This window comes from Cornus florida, unplaced genomic scaffold, assembly GCF_030987335.1.
Source record: "Cornus florida cultivar Cherokee Brave unplaced genomic scaffold, ASM3098733v1 CherokeeBrave_3.0.0_Hap2_Chr08, whole genome shotgun sequence".
NCBI classification, from domain to species: Eukaryota; Viridiplantae; Streptophyta; class Magnoliopsida; order Cornales; family Cornaceae; genus Cornus; species Cornus florida.
In genome coordinates, this window is record NW_026775578.1 from 33,695,140 (window position 1) to 33,715,614 (window position 20,475).

The window sequence follows — 20,475 nt, forward strand, 5'->3', positions numbered from 1 at the left end:
ATAACTCCTAACGAGTGAAAGTGGCATTTACTATTGTGCATCCACATCAAGCTTTGACAATGACAGATTCTAGTTGAGTCGTTAAAGCATGGATGGAAAAGGTATCAGCAAACAAGCAATTAGCACTAGAACAATAATAACTTGGCATTCTCGTTCAGTTGATGAACAATAATGGAATGTTCTCAACATGGAAGTGGGAGTTGTATAACACACTCGAGGATTATCGTGAAATGGTCACACTTTAGACTACAATTTTACAATATGGTGGCATAACTTGTTTTGGGACTAAGATCCTCTCCTAAAAAAAAGTGTCGTGTCTCGACCGGTTATTAATGTACCTTACAAAAATATTGTGATGTTAAATCTCATATCACAACATTTTTGTAACATACATCACTGTTTTGCATGAGAGGATTTTTGATCCGTTGTTTTGTTACAAAAAAAAGTTATTGAGATGCAAAAACATGATCAAGAATAATATGCAGGCTATTGGATATCTGTACCAGAAAGATTCTTTATTAAGAGACGAAATTTTCAATGAAGCTCATATTATCTCTTTATTCAAGCAGTATCAAAAGCAATTGCAAAATAATAATAATAATAATAATAATAAAATAAATAATAGCAACCGTTACAACTCACATATGTCGCATGACCTGTTAACGAAGAGTCTTAAAATTTAAAATTTTCAGAAATCCTCAATTTCAAAATTTTACTAGTATTATCAAATTTACTTAATCAATTTGTCATTTAATTTATTCATATTTGATTACTCAATTAGATAATCATTTAACTCATTCAAAATTTATGCAATTGAGTTACAAAATTTTCTGACCTGATACTGCGCAACTTATGCAAAAATTCACACCAGCTCTGTACAGTTAACAGCAGAAGAAACACAACTTCATAAACTCTAATCACCAAAATAAATAAGAGTAAAACCCCATAATCCAAATGAAATTTTTGCCGTTTTCATTTCGTATCTTCGTATAGTAACGACTATTTTTTTTTCCCTGATGTTTTTACTCCCATTTTCGTAGGTCCATATCAAAGTTTCAAGTGTTGCCTATCATGAAATATCTCCAAATTATTTGAAGTATTAGCGATCGCTATAGAAAGCAAAGTTATATGATGCACATATGTTTACAATAGCTAGCTCCGGCATAATCCCTCTGAGAGAATGAATAGATCCCCAAGAGATGGCAAACGAACCCTTCAACCTAGCCAACTCCCTCTCTAACCACGAATTGATGAACGAGGGACAGCAGGTAAACCCAGTTCATCCTCAGCCTGTCAAACATCAGAATTGGCAGATGTAAAATGGGTAAGGACACAACAAATGCCTGACTGCACAATACATATGTAAAAATACATGTCTGTCAATCTGTCCCATTTTTCATAAGATTATATTATGAAACCACCTCTTTTTTTTCTTTTTCTTTTTTCTTTTTGTAAGTATATTATGAAACAACCTCTTAACCCCCAAAAAAGAAACATGGAACACAAATAAAAGGGAGTGTACCAAGAAGAAGCGTTTCTTTCAGGCAAACCAGGTTAACTCGTGTAACAACAAATTTGTCGAAAAAGTACCTGAGCATTGGATCTGCCTGCTGGAACTGCTGCATGCCCAGATGGTGCTGAAGGCAAGTTGAGTTCTGAATCCAGATCAGGTTCCTTATCAGGTTGAAGATATGCAGGCACCCCTTCACCTTCAGTCTCCATCCCCATGTCTGCTTCCAAAGCATCAAGCTCTGCATCACAGAATCACAAAAAGTATAAAGGAAACAAAATAAACAATCTGGATACCAAGTTTTGCCATGGATCCAATTTTGTTGGATATCTTTTTGCAAAATCAGCCAGCTGTGATATTGAGGAGAACTCGCATGACAATATACCTCTTCTTAAGAATATTACTCGTTTATAATGGGATTTCAGAAGTTACTCACCCAATTATTTCTGTTTTCAAATTTTGGTCCAAAGAAAAGTACATATAAATTAACTAAGAAAAAGAAAAGAAAATATATATATATAAATTTCCAAGGAAACCTTTTGCTAGAACTATTACTTTCACTTTTGGTAACAATCCCCATGGCACATTTCCCCTTTAACATCTAATAAGTTTATATATGAGATTGAGCTTACCACCCATGAGATCTTCCTCATCAATGTCATCAGGTACACTGTAGCTTCTACCAAGAGACTCTTGAATTTCATTACTCACATCCATCAGGTCAATCATTTCATCTTGCAAGTTCTACAGATTAAAATCAACAATCCAGGATTAGAAATTCCCAATGACAACCACAATGGAAGACAAAGAAAATAGAAAAACTATACAAACATCTATATCTTGAATCTTCACAGTCTTCATCATTCCTTTCAACTCTTTGTTTGCTGATTTCAGTGCTGACATCTGGAAAGAATGCAACAAAATTAGTTCGTGCAAAGTCACTCCATAAATAATTATTATAATAGCCTAAAAGTGCCTCCAGGACACCCATCACTTCATAAACCAAAATGAGTACTGATACAGAATATGAGAGTATCTAAAATGTGGATCAACCACATATTTTTGAAAGAAATCCCTCCCTAGTGACAAATGGGTTGTTCCCTACCTCTCATGAGGTAGGCAGCAGGTTTGAACCAGGGTACAGAATATGCTCCGTCTGACATGCCTCGAACGGTGACCCGTGGGGCGCTACCAATAAAAACACATAGTTCAAGGTAAATATAGCGTAGCCCCAATAAACCATATTCAATCTAGAGTAATGTAAATCTAACATAAATGGTGCTGATTATAATTTATAAGTAGAGCTTGCAGAAAGACCCAGTAAGAATTTATGGCTGGAAAGTCTTGATTGTGACCACTCCAGAAAATGATAATAATGATAATAGCTGATTGAGATCATTTAATCAAATATTATCTGTGGCTTCGCTGATTATCAACAGGGCCCACAAATGTTCCACCAGCAGGCCTGAGTTTCAATTGTATTAATCAAACTATCATTTGTGGCTTTGCTGATTATCAACAGGGCCCACAAATTTCCCACCTGCAGGCCTGAGTTTCAGTTGTATTAAATCAAGCTACATATAAACATACTTTAGCATGTCTAAAGCCCAAGCCTGCTAGTGGGACACCCCAAGTTCCAATTAATTACATTGTGAGCTCAAAACTAATAAGGCAACCGTACTGCAGAATTTTCCAATTAATTACTTTGTCCTCTTCACAATCTAAAATTGTGTTGAAGCAGCTCAAAACATGGATGAACCAACCAAGACACTTAAAATATTAAAAAAGTAAAAATTTAACAGGAAAAAACAGTTATAAGCTCCAAAATATTAAAAAAGTAAAAATTTAACAGGAAAAAACAGTTATAAGCTCCCTCGAACATACTGTTTGTTGAGCATCCTTAATTCCCTCGGCAGCAAATGAAACTTGGTCTAAGTTGAATGTTTGAGTGTAGAGCATGTCACGTTGTCCTTCATATCTGTTCAGAAACTTAATGGTTGGATATGTATCACGGCAATAAACACACACAACACAAATCAAGCAGAATGGTAAGTGTAAAATTGAAGAAATGCAAAAAATCATTTCAGCCCAACAGCTGCACAGCATAGCATCAACCATATAATAAGCATACAGGTCAATGATTAACATGCCACCCATATACACTTGGTCTGAGAGCTAATTAAAATTGGTTTCGCATAGTCATATTCTACAAGTTCATAAAACATGAAGATAGAAGTACTAAAGATAAAGATCACTAAGGTAACTAAGGTTTAGATCATTATTGTAAAGAAATGCAATCGATAGATTGACTAAAATACTTCCCAAGTTTAAGTCTAATGAAATATACTTCAGATGTTTACATTTTTTTTTATCCTAAGCACTTCAGATGTTTACATTACAGTCATTGCTTATGGCAAATACAATACAAAACTCTGTATGATACAATAGGCACATGAGGTAAACTTAGGCACATAAGGTAAGTAATCTTCAACATCTTCTAAATTTTGAAGATTACTTCTGATTTAAAATCATATTCCAATCAAAATATAAAAATATCTGATAAATTTAAAGATACTTTCACTTTTATTTATACACTCAACAAAAAAAATTTCTCTCCCCTATAATATCCATTGCCTATTATTACGCGCCTAATGCAGTCTATAAAAGCCTCAAAGAGCATATTTGAAGAAAAGAAACAATCTACATTCTCGTTTGCACTAATGTTTCTACTATTAGTATAAGAGCTTTTGTAAGATCTTCTTCACGCTACATGAATCTGTTAGAAGAGCCGCATAAAGAAGAAACAACATAGAAAAAACCTACATTCTCTTTTGCTTGAGGACCCTCATGGCTCTAGCTTTGACAGCTTCTTGAGCAGGACCAGGTCGGGTTTTCTTGATCTGTTCTCTAAATCTAGCAAGTTCAGCATCAAGCTTTTTTATCTTCTCATCTACTGTTTCACCTCTTTTATTGATCTGGAACAAATTTATAGAAACATAATTTAAGCATCTCTTAAGAGAAATAACATCTAGGATTAAAGAGACAGTGAAATGATGAAATCTCAAAAGGTGCACAGGAATCACAGTTGAATGTCGTCCATGATATCTTATGCAACCATAAACATCATTACGGAGAAGCTCAAAGATATGCAGTTTATGATGATAACACCAACACCATAAATGAAGTTGCAAACAGTAAAACAACACTAAAAGCAAGTATAATAGTATTACTGAACTCATTTCTCTACAGAAGAGTAAAAAAAAAAAAAGAAAAAAAGAAAAAAAAAAAAAAAGGCTTTTCAACTTGTTTCCAAAAAAAAAAAAAAAAAAAATCCCTTTCAATACGCAAAACTACAGATTCCAATCAGAGACCAATTATTTAGTACAGTTGTCAACCTTCAGTTGTTGTCAATAAGGAATATCAATAGAGAACATTGGCCCATAATACATAGGAAACACAAGGTAGAAAATTATTCTGAGTATATTCAGAAAAAATTAGGGCAGCTTCATTTTCGCCCTGTCCAGAACGATCAAGTGGGGTCAAGAGTGACGAAGATAATAGCAAAATCAGAGGTTCAAGAATATTTTAAGCAGGGAAAATTAAATTGAAGTAATCAACAAACAAACTATTTTAAAAAGGTGCTTTCCCGAAAGCGTGTAAGTTGTAACCAATGGCCGGCTATCCTTTCCGCTCATATACTAACCGAATCACAGCTCTAAATAAGGGGCTCTAATTTATAGTGCATTAAGCTTCACCGGAAGCAGGCAAGGAGAATTGAATGAAATTATTGAAGCAAAGTGACTATAGCAATACTAACTTATCAAAAAAAAAAAAGTGACTATAGCAACACTATCGAATTGGAAGCATATAAAATTTCTTGCCCATTGTGCTTTCATAATTTATTAAGAGCGGTGGCGGACCTTTCATCTCACTGCTGATTTCTTTTTAGCCAAGAGAGAGCCTTGGGAACTCCAGACCTTATTTTCATGTTGCCTGCGGTGCTTGCCAGTTGGTCTTTCTCTTGCTTCCATAAGTCTCTTATCTGTTAGAGACTTTGACAGGTTTAATACTTCCATTTCGTTTTAAAGAATAAAAATATAAGTCCTGTTGCACTTTTTAGCAAATTCTCGGTGCAATTTGATAATTTTTTTTTGGTCTTGTCATCACATTATTTAGTGATAGATCAAACCACATGAATTTCCAGGATCATGCCTAGCATGGAAATCCTTTCAAAGACTTATTTCAATTCAAGAATCAACTTACTATAAATTATACCACATTTTGGTGCACATATTAAGTTCAAAACACGCCAGCTCGCTAAAACGAAGACATGAAGACACCAGCACTTCACATAAGTGTGAATGCATTTACTATTCTGAAAATATGTTTTCATATAGCACAAGTGTGTATGCATTAAGATGAATTATAGAAGAAAGGGACAAAAAAAAAAAAAAAAAAACTAAAAAAGTAAGTTCTTTAATAAGAAGGCATGACAAAGTGTTGCATTTCCACATATCTTTTCAGGTAAATGCGCTTAACTAAGTGTTACAATGGAAGTTTAGATACACAGAAAGAGTGTCATGTTGCCACAGCTCACGACTGACACACCTTAATCCATTTACCATTATTTGATTGTTCTATCTTTAGTCAAAGTGGTGTTGTGGCCCTTATTGCGAGGGGAAGGGGAAGAAGATAACTAATGTGGGTTGAGATAGTTAGAAAAGATAGGATAGCCTTACATAGAATTAACACTGAACAGGATTTATATTGCTGAACCCTATGTGATATGGACTTAGGGTACATGTATTGGGTACGGGTATATATCCACGTATCAAATGTGTCAAAAATTCCAAATATATTTATATTTTATTTTTTGGAGTAAAATAATGTCTTTATGTAATCATAGTGTTCAACATAGACATTTCATCCCCTTTTTTTTTGGATAAGTATAGACATTTCATCCGTTTTGAAGCTATAATATAATAAAATTGAATTATTGGATATGTTTTTAAAGTGCCTGTCCAACCAAGAGTGTCGGACACGTATACTGTATCCACGCCCGAGTGTTGTGTGTACGACTTGGGTACTTCAACTACTTTGAAGAGTTGGTCAATGTAACATATGCTGACCCCAAATAGTTGAGGAAAAGGTCACCTACGGGGTTCTTCGCACCCGGATAGTACCAAGACCCTTTTATTGAGTTGATTTGATTGAAGTTGGGCAAAATCAACATAGTTTTTTTATCTTTACTTATTGGCTGGCCAAATTCTCTCCCATTAATCAAAATGGTTAGCTCTATACATTCAGGATTAGTCAGCCATTTTGATCTTTCAAACATTTAGCACCAGGTAACCAACCCTAACAACAATTTGTCAATATTAACATACGCCAAACACTAACAATATGCATTGCCACTAGAAATCAATACATTGGAATTGGACTTATCAATCGATTCATAACCTTTCGCACACAACCAATATCTATTTGAACTCCCTTCACTTGTAGAAGTACATCTTGGATCTGTCGATTATGTTATGTCCAGAGTACTACTCACAGATACCTGGTCGAATTGGAGGAGGCTGTAGGTATTATTGCAGGTCAATATATTGGAGAACCAGACATTCAATTAACATGAAGAACTTCTCATACTGGCGGAGTATTCACAGGTGGTACTGTAGTCAACTTGGGAAATCGAGTTAGCTGGGCTGGTTCCCTGTCCCCGACATGTAACGAAAAGATTGATTGGTTTACCGCATTCATTCATGAAAGCACCTGCCTCTCTCTGGTGGGCCTTGACTTATATTGAAAAGGTAAAGGAGAGGCAGTCGAAGTCATTACTTTCTTTGGTCTTAAGGATTCTCATGGCATAGCCAGGAGATAGCTGCCCACTAACTACTGGGGTAGCACTACTAGCTAGTAGCTACTATTAGGACTGTTATTAAAGACCTTGTTTAATTAAAAAACGTGCATTAAGATACAAAGGCTTCTTATTCCACAACAACAAAAGCACTTTTTCACTCTTTCATATAGTAGGGGATTCCACTTGGAAAAGAAAATGTTTCATACAAACGAATTTGGGTCCATAACCACGGATTCCAACACACTAGATCTTGTAGTACTCTACTTCAATTTTTAGGTATGGGGATCCTTCACAAATATGTTGATACCAATATGTAACTTAACAAAAGACATAACACTCTGATATTCCAGACATTTAACTTATAAAAAAACATGAGCATGATTGGAAGTCTCCATTTTGGTCTCAAACAATAATAACTATACATGCCATGTACACACAAATTGCGAGTACACATTAATCACTGTAGATCACACAGAATCAAAGACATTCCCAGGAAAAAGACACACAATTCATGTTGTAACAACATTAAAAACAAGAAGTGCAATTGAAACATTAGTAAATTATCATCATAAACAAGCAAATATAATCAAATCATATAAAGCAAAATTCAAAAGATTTAATGCGTGTAAATATAGAGAGAGGGAGAACCCGATCAGAGGTGTCTTGAACGGAAGGAGGGGGTTGCTTTTCTTTCTTAACGCCGAACACTCTCTTCATTGTTCTTCTTCTTCTTCCTCCTCCTCCTTGTTTAGATTAGGGTTTCAGTAGAAAAAGAAGTTTCGAAGTAATTACCAGATTTTTACAGGCGTGAATGTATATATCGAGTCCATCGACATTAAAACCATACGTGCTGTGATACGCGTGTTACGAACGCGACACGAGCCATTTAAATTAAATGGCAACTCACTAATTTTTGGGTAATAAATTTGATTTTAATTTCTCCACTCTAATACCTATTTCTATATTTTAATTGTGTATATTATATTTTTGCCTTAAATATTTTGTAGACATAAATTTATTGTAAAAGATATTATATTAAAATATAAACATATACTTATATAAAATAATGAATTTCACTAAAAAAAATATATCAATTTAATAATGAATATTTATGTCAAAACGTATTATAAAAATTTCAAAATCAACATATAAAATGAATAACTTATGAAAATAAAATATTTATTAGAAGGAGATTAGAATGCACAATATCTTTCCACATATAATATTATTATACTATATTAAAACATAAACATATATATAAAATAATGAATTTCACCAAAAAAATATATCAATTTAACAATGAATATTAATGTCATAATTTATCATAAATATTTCAAAATCAATATATATAATGAATTGTAATGGTTGTAATTTATTTATATATGTATAATTGTGTGGCGAAAATAAAAGGAAAAGAAAGAAACAAAAAGAAAATGTTTTTGATGGTGGGACCCACCACATCTTTTAAAGGCTGAGAGGCCTCTCTTTCTTTCCCGTAACTCTCTCTCTCTCTCATTCTCTTTCTAGATTTTTTTTTCTTTTCCTTTTGCTTCCAAAATTCAAACCTTGATTTCTCCCTCACCATTCGGGGTTTTTAAATGCCGTTTGTGGCAAACTAAAGAGCACGTCGAGATCTTCGATTTGATCAGAGCAAAGGTTGTTTTGGTGCACCCTAAGAATTTTGAATTCTAGGGTTTGGATTCGACAAATTTGAGGGTTTTCTATAAAATTGAGGTAGGGATGTTCTAATCCATGACTTCTTGAATTTTTTGTGAATTTTTCTCTTTAATTTGACATTAAGCATGCTTAATTTTAATTATCTTGTCCATTACTATTGTGGTTGTATGTGCTCAAAATGACGAATGTGTTTTACATGCTAACTGGGTTATACACATGGCTATTTACATTATTGTGAAGAAGCATGTCTAATTTTGGTATATTATGTGACTTGTGAATTCCCAATTGCTATGGAAATTGATGTTGTGGTTGTAAAATAATTGTTTTGGAATTTGCTATCAAATATATATATAAAATAATAATAATAAAATGGTGATGGTGTAGAAGAGCATGTAAAATTTTATTGTTGAATTTGGCATTCGGAAGCATGAAGCATTCATGCATTCATTGGGAAAAGTAAAAGGGAAATGTTTGTTTTAAAAACAAATGAAATTGTTTTTGAGAAAAAAGTTTTTGAAATAGTGTTTGTGAAAACTCGGACGCCTGGGAGGCGCCTAGTGGTCCGTGGTGTTAGTATAGTCTAAAGAGGATTAGGGATTGGGCTAACTAGGCCGGATACGATGCCTTGGAGGTGCCTTGTGGTCGTGGATAGTTAGTCAATCCCCTTTTCGTGACGCCTTGGAGGTGCCTTGGGTCGGATTACACTAACGGTTTGGAAGTTGAAACGGAATTGTTTCAGAAATGGTGAACGACATGGGCATGGCATTACACTTCATTGGCATATATGGTGTATTTGTGACTTGGATGACATTGTGTTTATATTTGACGTTGTGGATATGGATTGCATTCCCGGTATAGTATGATCCTGTTCTTTTGATTTTTATTCTATACGTGGATTCACAGGGTCATAAGAGGTGTGTCTTAAACACCTGCTACTGAGCTTAAGCTCACCCCATTATTTTAACATTTTTTAGGTTTGGGAAAGGAAGTGATAGACGACATTCCTCCACAGGTTTTGATGGGTTAGTGGACTGTTTGACCTATTTTGTAGCTATGATCCATATTATTATTATTTATAAACCCTGAGATGACACGTATATTATGTATTGCCATAAGAATGAATGGTAACGTCTTTTGTTGATTTCGGATTCGGGTAAGGATCCGGTTAGCGATTCGAACTCTCGAATTCGGGTCGTTATATGAATAACTTATGAGAATGAAATATTTATGAGAAGGAGATTAGAATTCACTCACAAATCATTGAATTTTTATTTATATAATAGATTTGCATCATAACAGTGCGAGGGTTTCATGATTGTTGATTATAAACTTGAGTGAACTATGTATATATAGTATATTGATGGATTTTCTATTTCCACTTTGCAATTTTATTCCCTTCAATAGATTTTTACGTTTAGTTTACTCTAATTTTTCATATGTTTATATTTCTCAATAGATTTTTACGTTTAGTTTACTCTAATACATATGAAAAATTAGAGTAAACTAAACGTAAAAATCTATTGAAGGGAATAAAATTGCAAAGTGAAAATAGAAAATCCATCAATACTTTTAATTTGGAGTGTAGCATCAAGTCCATCAATATGTTTAATTTGAAGCGTAGAATTAATACGTTTAATTTCAAGAGTAAAACAAGTGATGGAAAACCTAAAAATATAATATTTGAGGGTAACATTGTCATTTAAAAAAAATTTTAAAACCTAAAATCACCTAATAGCGGTGATACCAAGATCAGCACGTTTAACAAAATATGCAAATTAATCAATTAAATTCAAACTTAAAATGATATGTATTAAATTGAATTCATAAATCTAGAATCAAATGAATAATTACTTACCATTTGAAAAATGTATATATGTATATGTATTACAACTAAACCTAAAATCGACCGATAGGCTTCTTATCTCTTCATCTAAGAAATATGGGATAATGTTGTCTTTGAACATGGAAATAGTTGAAGGTGGTGTTAAATCTTGAGATGGACCCTTGTGGGAAAATTGAATACAATTCGGTTTTGGGGCTAATTTTTTTTTCTATTTTGACTTGCCAATGAGATTTTGGTATAATAAACTACATTGTTAAGGAGTTTATAAGTTTTATTTGGCCCAAAAGTGTTGAGTTTTGATTTTATTATGGATTTTTGAAATTGAAGATAGTTTGCTATCAGAAATGTTGAAGAGTAGAAATTCTTTTACGGTTTTCTTTAAAAACTGACACAATTGACAAAGGCACTCATTCAAGTAATTTTAAGCTTTCAAATGATTCTTGTTTCATGCAAATTAAGTTAGAATTATATTTTTGATGATTTTTTAAAGAAAGTAGGTTTTTTGCTGAAAATATGAGTAAGCTTCGTACGGTAGTACCTTTAACTGAGATTTTGGATAAAGAAAATAGACTAAATGAGGTTTATCAAAAAATTTGTTATACCAAGAAACATGGAATATTTAAAATTTAATTTTGGGTACAATGATAGTAAGTGCATTCATCCCGAAAATGAAAGATGGAAATTATGGGCTGATTTTATGAACTATTGCAATTTTAAGAAAATGAATTTTATTTGTGAGAGACTGAACTCGAAAATGGAATTTGGAAATTATGCTAATTGAAGTACTATTATTTATTTAAATATATTCTGTCGTCTAATTCCAATTATTCACATTTCCTGAATTATTATGCAATTGTTAAAGGAAGCTATTCTTCTATATTTTAAAGTAGCTCACCATTTTCTTCTTAAAAAACATTTTCAGATCCAAACCTTGCTCAGAAGTCAGAAAGAAATGTAAGTTGTCATGCAGTAATGTATTCTTGAGACTTGGTGTTACAAGTGAGATTTGTGCCGATGAAAAATTTAATGAGTATATATAAACTGAGTATTAATTCCACATAATAGTTTAAACTTTTGAATCGGATTGCGAAACACCCATCCATTACCATTTTTATTAAAATCAGAGAAATACCACGCCAAACCCCATCAAATATTTGATGTTTAGCGGGACTCATGCATGACTATTGACTAAATGACCCAGGTGATACTAATATCTGTTGGGAATTACGATTAGAAAATGAATAGTATTTAAATCACACAAGAAGTAGGGGTGCAACTTGGACGGGTTAGCTCAGCTCAACCCGAGTCCAGCCCATGAATTTTAAAATCTGGACACATAAATTCATAATTCGGGTTTCAGTTAGGTTGGGTTTCTAAACCCAACCTTATTCGGTTTGGGCTGGGTTCAACCCGAACCCAACCCGAAAGCCCAAATTAAACATTTCATAAAAAAAATAAATTCAAAGAACCCTAACTTTCTCTCTCCTCATCCTTCTCTTCTCTCTCTATATCTAAGCAGCATCGCCGCAGACAACGACGCTCCAATCATCATTAAGAACCAGTGGATTTTTATCAAACTGGTTGTTGAATTGGGAATTGATTAGTTGTACTGTTTCATCATCAAACTATAGAAGTGAACATATGCTTGTAATTGTTTTTCCTTTTTTCCTTTTTTTTTTTGTTTGCTAATTATCCTCTCTGATTTATTTTTTGTTTTTCTAATTTTGTTGTCAGATTCATGGAATATTGAATGCTGTGAGTTGGGGGATTATGTTTCCGGTAGGAATAATAATCGCAAGGTATTTGAGAACTTTCCAGTCTGCAGATCCACTCTTCTTTTTCTTTCTCTTTCTCCCTCTTCTTTTTCTCTCTCTCTCTCTGCCGCAGTCCATGGGCGAAGCTTGAGAGTTGAGAGGGGGGCAAGCTTGAGAGTTGACAGACAGCGGCTGAAGCTTGCGAACGGTGAACCCGAACTAGAACAGCGGGCCGGCGATGGACACTGAAAGATCTGGATTTTGATTTTTTGAACAATCTGAAAGATAAGCCGATCTGATTTTTGATTTTTTGAACAATCTGAAATGATATGCCGATATGGGTTTTGAATCTGATTCTTGTAGATTTTGTAATTTGCAGTTGGAGAGAGAGAGAGAGAGAATGTGGATGGGGCGACAGGCAGGCTGAAATGATTTGGTTTTTTTTTTTTATAATAATATAGTCAAATATATATAAAATAATATATTATATATATATATATAATTTTTTTTAAAAAAACATAAAATTAAGAACTCAACCTGTCCAAAAATATTCTATTCGAATTATAATAATAACCCATGTTAAGTACAATTCGGGTTGGTCCAACCCAACCCGTTTCAAATTGAGATTGGGTTGGGACTGGATTAGGCCAACCCAAATTGCAGCCTAACAAGAAGTATGAAAATGTTTACTTTATCAGTACTTAAAAGGGCAAACAAAAACATGAATAAAGCTCACACAAAAGTACGACAGTTTTGTTTCGTGCCATGTGATTGACCTGGGACCATAAACATGAATAAAGCTCACAAAAGCTGACACTTTTTGATTTATTGTCATCTAATGATTGACCTGGGACCATTCCAATGGTTCTGAACCCATGTAACAATTTTTCACCTGTATGAGGAGCCTGATGCATTTGTTTTGCCGTCAAGAGGGGAAGGACCAGGCCAGACAACTTGTGGAGGCCATGACAATGGCTTACCATTGATTCAGACTTGGTCGGAGTTGCCAGAGTAAAATACACTGATATCCATAATAGATATATACAACTGTATTGACTTCGTATGCAAAGCAATTGCCAAAGAGAACAACCCATGTTGCAATGACTTTTCAGTTGACAAAATTGAGTTCGGTAACATTGCATGTCTGAACCAAAGGCCATGGTATCACCTCCCCATCCTCAAAGAGGGGGGGTGGGGTTTGAGCCGGGTGCAGGCAAAAAGTGTGTGAGAGTGGTGTGAGTGCATTTCTTACCGATGTTACCATTAAAAAAAAAAAAAAAGTTGTTCATTGCATGTCTGACTGCAATGGAACTGACTTCATACTTAAACACATTCTATTGAAGATAGGGAGAGAACACTGTCAAAACTTCCTTGTAAACGGGCTTCTTGAAATCCACTGCCTGCATAGAAAATGTAGAAAAAGAAGTGAAGTTAAATCACAAAACCAGATCACTGGTTTTAGGCCAGCACAACAATACGAGGGAAAAAAGTTCACCCACAAGATCAACTACTTGTTCTGGTGACATCCAAGACCACTCTCCAAACTCGGCCTTCTCGGTCCCATCACCTAAAAGATTGATTTCGTCCTCCTTTCCAGTGAACTTAAGAAGAAACCTGTGTTTTTTTGCATGTTGAAATTTAATGAAGTAACTGATTACAGACAGTTCAGTGCAATAGAAAACCCAAAAGGTGATATTCATATCAAATCTACACACACCACACAGTACTTTTTTGGGAGCTGTTACATGGACTGTTCAAAAGTAGTGAAGTACCCGTGTCGGACACATATCCCTCAGACATGGGTATGGGATATGTGTCCGACACTTTTGGTTGGACATGTACTTAAAAAACATACCCAATCATTTAATTACATTATATTATTACTTTAAATGAGTTAAATACCTATATTGAACATTATATTAGATAAAAATATTACTTTACTCTAGAAAATAATTTCAAATAATTAATAAAATGAATATTTAGCCGTGTCCGTGTGTCCTTCTATTTGGAGATTTGACACGTCCGACGCATGGATACATACCCGAGTTCGACACTCGTACCCGAGTCCATGTAACATACTTGGGATAAACTCTAGCTGATTAAAAACGCAAGAGATTGAATCACGAACCATTTTCCGAGACTATCTACTTTACCGGAGATCAAGAGCTGTCCCACCAATATTACATACCCAGCATGCCATTTTTCAAGTTTCTCATGTTAAGTTTAGAATTCAAGGATGGGATTACTACTAAAGCCCATCAACTTGATTGCTGGATTTAGCAGAGATGACAAAACATGCATTAGTACCTAGTCAAATGACAGGTTTGAAAAACAGAGTGTATCACCATGTGGTCCTGCTTACGCAAGGCGATAGGAAGGAAAATTAGAGATAGTCACCTTTGGTATTATTTTGCATACAGTGGATGCTTTGAAACTTGAACATGCCTCCTCATGTATGGTAGCCAGAGTTTTTACTATTGTACGGGCTTGAAAAAACATAAGTTGTACAAAGTTATTCAGCGATGTAATGGCAATTCTTACATCAGCTCTTTCCAAAAATGATATTAACAAAGTCGTTTCTGTTGTAGCCAAACACAACTTGAGCATATATTAGAGCTATGGGTTGTGCTCCCATAGTTTTAGTAATTTGGCTCTAGAATGACAATGTAAGAGCAACTATGAGATAGGTCGGATGAGGTTAACAATTTATGTAATAACTCAACTAGGGAAATGAAATTCAATAATTTTTTCGGTAAATTTGGACTTGTTTCAACTCTAGCCTAAACTTGAAGCAAACAAAAACATAGGGCCTTGGGGTTGTATTCCACCAAGTGTCAAGCAGGTGTGTACTTCAATGTGTTGCTCAATAATAATAATTAAGTTTTAATGTTGTCTGGGCTTCATAATCCTCAATTGTGTTTAATTTTCAATGCCAACCCAAACCCAAGTTGCTGCCACCTAATTTCAACATATGCGTCTGTGTGTGTGTAACCAAGTGTAAATGCATAAATTGATGCACTGACCACTTCTGTGCTTGACCTTTCCAGTCTGATCCCCATTGATGCTTAAGTTTTTCCCTGACCGCGGGTGGGAAATCATACGTTAACCAATATGGGACCTGCATGAGGAAAATATTGTCAAAAACTGGCTTGGTAAATCCATGCACTAGGAAAAAGAGAAGGGAAAAAAAAAAAAAAATTCCCGCATGAGCTCTTTGCTTTAACTTTAGTACAACCATGAATAGAAACCAAGAGTAAGATCCAAAGAAAAAATCACTGAAAGCTAACCTTAACAAGTCAAAAATATTAACATAAGACGCGGATATTTTGACAGGGATGAAACTTAGCAAGCCCAAATGGCATGTCTAATTTTTATTTAATAGAACAAGCACCCAGAAATACACAAACTTGTACATTACTAAAAATAATTATAATGCACAAAATTAAAATGGTGTTGACCAAGTATGTTTTAGTGCGTAAAACATGAGATAATAAATAACAAGTTCATAAGATAAGCATTGTGGAATTGCAAATATTTGAACAGAGGAGAGGTAGAACGAGAAAGAAAAAAAATTAAAAATTGTTATATTCGTGGATGTATTAAAGTGATACCAATTCACCTATTGAAGAAAGAACGGATTTTTTTTATCTAATATGGTTTGACATGCACAACAGACCAATAATTTACATTTTGACTTGAGTATGAGCATGTCCTATTGTGGTAGGGATCTGGAGCCACACGGATCTTCAACGGGTTCGAAACTGATTCCAGGCGGCCGGCCCCTTAAGACAGAACTCTAATGGTGTGAAATACTTTCTAAGGGTTTTAATCGAAACAAAAAAATGGGTTATCAAAAGCATTCTCGCAAAAGACCAATAACTATACCAATGAGGACCACAGTTCACACAGAGGATAATGCTAGAAGCAAGGAAAGATCCAAATTAACATAGGTTGAGATAGTAAAGAAAGATACGATTGAATACAATTTCATTAAAGTTATGACCCTACAATGAAAAGGCAAAACATGTTTTATATAATCAACCCCAAATAGTAGGGACAATATTTTAATTTGCTGAGATTAGTCAAGTTGAGACTTCAACTACTTATGATATAAAAATATAGGCAATTCTGAAAAACTATAATATACAAAGTTAAAATGGCTCAGAAGAAAGATTGCAAATAAGACAATTTGACCTGAAGGTATTTGAAGTATAGGCTTGAAAATGCATGGTCATGATGGCGTAACCTAGTGTTTCATGGAATTAAGAGTGCATTTTCATCATAGATTTGTGTCAAGATTTAATTTGGTGAAAAATATGAACACCTTGAGACACAAGTAAAAGAGACTAGTTGAATTGTTTATTTATCTATGTATTTTGGGTGGATTAAAGTTATTAAACCAACTTCTCCTAAGATTACGCATTATTAATTTAGAGACCTTAATGTTGGTTAGGAAGCTTAGACTTTTGAGTTTGAAGTTGTCAAAACTGACCTATCTGTCTTCAAGAAATCATTAAAAATAAAATACTTGGAATCTTGGGATGAGTTTTATGTATCAGGAAGCTAGATTAGACAAGGTTTCCAACTATATATTATATGAATAATTTTGAATCTATTTGACTCCTCAATGAAGCATAAACACCCATACAATGTGCAGACAGGTCTGGCAGAAAGCTTAGATCGCTTTCACTTGAACAAACTCCCAAGAGCTTCAAGTGATAGGCTGATCGCTCCAACTCGCTGGGCACATCACTGGAGGGAATTCAATTGCACGGACTTGCCTTGGATTGCCAGTCGGATGTCTAGAGTTGGTAAAACATGCGTTTCCAAGTTTAAATTGATTTCTAAATCTTCTAAAACTTACCCAAAACATTCCCAATCAATCTTTAGTCACTCCAACAATATAAAAATGTGTTCTAAGATTCTCTAAACATAAGAAAACATAAGAGACAAAACTGCACATACGTAACAGAGATTGAAAGCTTTATTTATTTAATCACAAATTAGGTTTTTCACTAGAATATCCTACTATGTGATTGAGATCTAAATCATGGAGCTTCATCGAATTCTTGAAGATCTTCAACCACAACATACATCAACCAAAGAATAGAGAGTTGATACACGAGACGACAGACAATCATTATAAGAAGGTGTGAGGAGTGATTTCGTTGATTTACAGCAGCAGAGCCAGGTAGAATGTATGGCATGAGTTTGGATCAAAGGTAAACCAACATTGGTGATTCTTAAGGGCTTTATTTTTAATCATAAATTAGGTTTTTCACTAGAATATCCTACCATGTGATTGAGATCTAAATCATGGAGCTTCATCGAATACTTGAAGATCGTCAACCACAACATACATCAACCAAAGAATAGAGAGTTGATACACGAGACGACAAGCAATCATTATAAGAAGGCGTGAGAAGCGATTTCGTTGATTTACAGCAGCAGAGCTAGGTAGAATGTTTGGCATGAGTTTGGATCAAAGGCAAACCAACATAGGCGATTCTTAAGGGGCAAGAGTAATAACTAAATATATGGGTAACACTCTCTTTGATTACAGTGGATTATTTGTATTTGGATATGGCCTTGAGGTCTTTCCCCTCTGGGGTTTTCCATGTAAAAAAAAAAAAAAAAAAAAAAAAAATGTCTTTGTTTCTCCAATTTACTTTATTACTTTGAGATCTGAATTGATTAATTGGATGATGGTCACGATCAATTAATTAATTAAAATTTGAAATAAATTAAAAATTATCGAAGTATGCATTAGATCTATTCACCCTCTCTCTAGGTCTAATCGGGACATAGTGTACTCTAACGTATTAGAACCTTGGGCAACAGTCATTTCCCTCAATATGAAAAATTATAAAGACCAAGTACAAGATGCCAAAGAGAAGTAACAAATAACAGCTCATCTGAGAGAGGAAAAAATTTCCTATTTCATGTATTGTTTTTTTTTTTTTTTTTTTTTTTGATAAGTCCTATTTCATGTATTGTTCAGTGGAGAAAAGGAGAGGAAAAACTAAGCTCTTTAAAATTTTGGACTTGAGAGTGTGCACCAATAAGAACTTTATCCCTCTTAACAGAACCAATATTATATAACTTTAGAGGTTGGTTGATATCTTAATCTTAATTCTCTAATTTGGCTTTTGATTTTGATTTTTGTTCCATAAAAACTTCAACAAAGGAACACGATAACAAATGCTTTTCAGTTGAGCATTTTCTTTTCTCTTTTGCCAATCTTTCTGGGAACCAAATGCATTGTGAAAAGAAAAGAATTTACCAGAAGACTAATAAATCAACCAAAAGTTTTAAAGCACAAATAGTCAAATCTACAATCCAAACCTCTGCAAGAACTTCTGCTGAAGTGACTCCTGTTTCTTCTCTTAATTCCCTCATGGCTGCATTTCTTGGATCTTCATTTTCATCAATACCACCCTGTTTAATACAGCCGTATCACATACCTCCTTTTCATTTATATATATGAAAACTAGATTTTCTAAAGAAAGAAAAATCACGTTGCACAAAATTTTATAAACATCAGAGAGAATTCCTGCAACATCTCAAATTTAACAATTATTACAAATTCTACGAAAATCTTACAGCTCTATGAAAATTCTTCTCTTACAAATTCTATGAAAATTCCATTAAAGATCACCAATTAATATACAGCAATGCTTGTTCACCTATTCATTTCACACATTCACACAAAATATATAGAATATCTGTATAAAATAAGAAATAAATATAAAGTTCACAAAAATATCTTCCTCCAAATTTCATAAGCAAATCTCCTAGGACCTCCCCAAAAATATCCCAAAAATATATATGTATTATAAATTTCAAAAATCAAGGCAATTCTCATACTTACCTGAGGCATCTGCCAGGCATCAGGTATATCGAGCCTTGAAGCAGCAAAAATCTGCATAATTCAAAAGCATAACAACTCATTATATATATGTGTGTGTGTGTGTCTATATATATATAAACACAGAGAGAGAATATGCCTGACCTTTTTAGATGGATTGATGAGACAAATGCCCACATTTGTTCTGTAACCTTCAGGAGGGGCTTCCATGGATGAGGACGCTGCAATACACGAACCACTTATCGAGATTATATTAAGAGGTCTTCGACGCAGAAGGGTCAAGTCTGCGAATTTATTCAATTTTAGAGGGTAATTTGGGGAAGATAGACTAGGGTTCGCGAGCAGTTGCACTGGCTGACGTGAAAATGGGGAATTACAGAGAATGAATCGGCATAAAGCCATAACACACCTACGATTCTCTCTCCTCTCCCTCTCTCTCTAGAAAAATCTTCATCTTCATGCGGTCCTCACACTCTGAATTTACGACAGTGACCCTATGTTTATGCTAAAACTACCAAAAGGGCAATCACACTCATATTTATAATTTTATTTCTTTTTCTTTCTTTTATAAAGGTGACAATTTCTTTTTCCTTTGCTTCTCTTCCCTCTTTAGTTTCTCTCTCATCTCATCTCTCTCTACCCTATGTACGGTGTGCTTACAGTTGAGATTTTGATTCAGTTCGCTCTTTGGTTTTGTGGGTCGTCCATTTTCAGGTTCTTCTCTCTCTCTCTCGCACAGAGAAACAAGTTCTTTCAATATTGCTGCTAATGACAAGGAGAGAATTTTACTTAAATTTATTTATTTATTTTGAATAAGCCTAATTTTAAGCAATTGCATAGACCAGGAATATTACAAGTAAAATGTTTTTATAGTCTTATCATAGTCTTATGATTGAACCACCTTTCAACTGGGTTGTAAAAATTATGGGTTGGGAAGGTTTATGCCCAGTTTTATAAACAAAA

General features: G+C 34.2%; 2 protein-coding genes across 2 annotated transcripts; both read right to left on the minus strand.

Annotated features, from left to right (window-relative positions):
• Positions 1 to 874: 874 nt before the first annotated feature.
• LOC132271226 (vacuolar protein sorting-associated protein 60.2-like) lies at positions 875 to 8,172 on the minus strand. The gene is made up of 7 exons (XM_059772546.1): positions 8,019 to 8,172; positions 4,334 to 4,485; positions 3,395 to 3,488; positions 2,342 to 2,413; positions 2,143 to 2,254; positions 1,591 to 1,751; positions 875 to 1,290 (listed from the first exon to the last, which is right to left on the minus strand). The coding sequence occupies exons 1-7, from the start codon at positions 8,085 to 8,087 to the stop codon at positions 1,237 to 1,239; spliced, it is 714 nt and encodes a 237-aa protein (XP_059628529.1). The 5' UTR covers positions 8,088 to 8,172; the 3' UTR covers positions 875 to 1,236.
• Positions 8,173 to 13,717: 5,545 nt separating this feature from the next.
• LOC132271229 (nudix hydrolase 26, chloroplastic) lies at positions 13,718 to 19,989 on the minus strand. The gene is made up of 6 exons (XM_059772552.1): positions 19,657 to 19,989; positions 19,516 to 19,566; positions 18,990 to 19,082; positions 15,668 to 15,762; positions 14,144 to 14,258; positions 13,718 to 14,044 (listed from the first exon to the last, which is right to left on the minus strand). The coding sequence occupies exons 1-6, from the start codon at positions 19,912 to 19,914 to the stop codon at positions 13,979 to 13,981; spliced, it is 678 nt and encodes a 225-aa protein (XP_059628535.1). The 5' UTR covers positions 19,915 to 19,989; the 3' UTR covers positions 13,718 to 13,978.
• Positions 19,990 to 20,475: the final 486 nt, after the last annotated feature.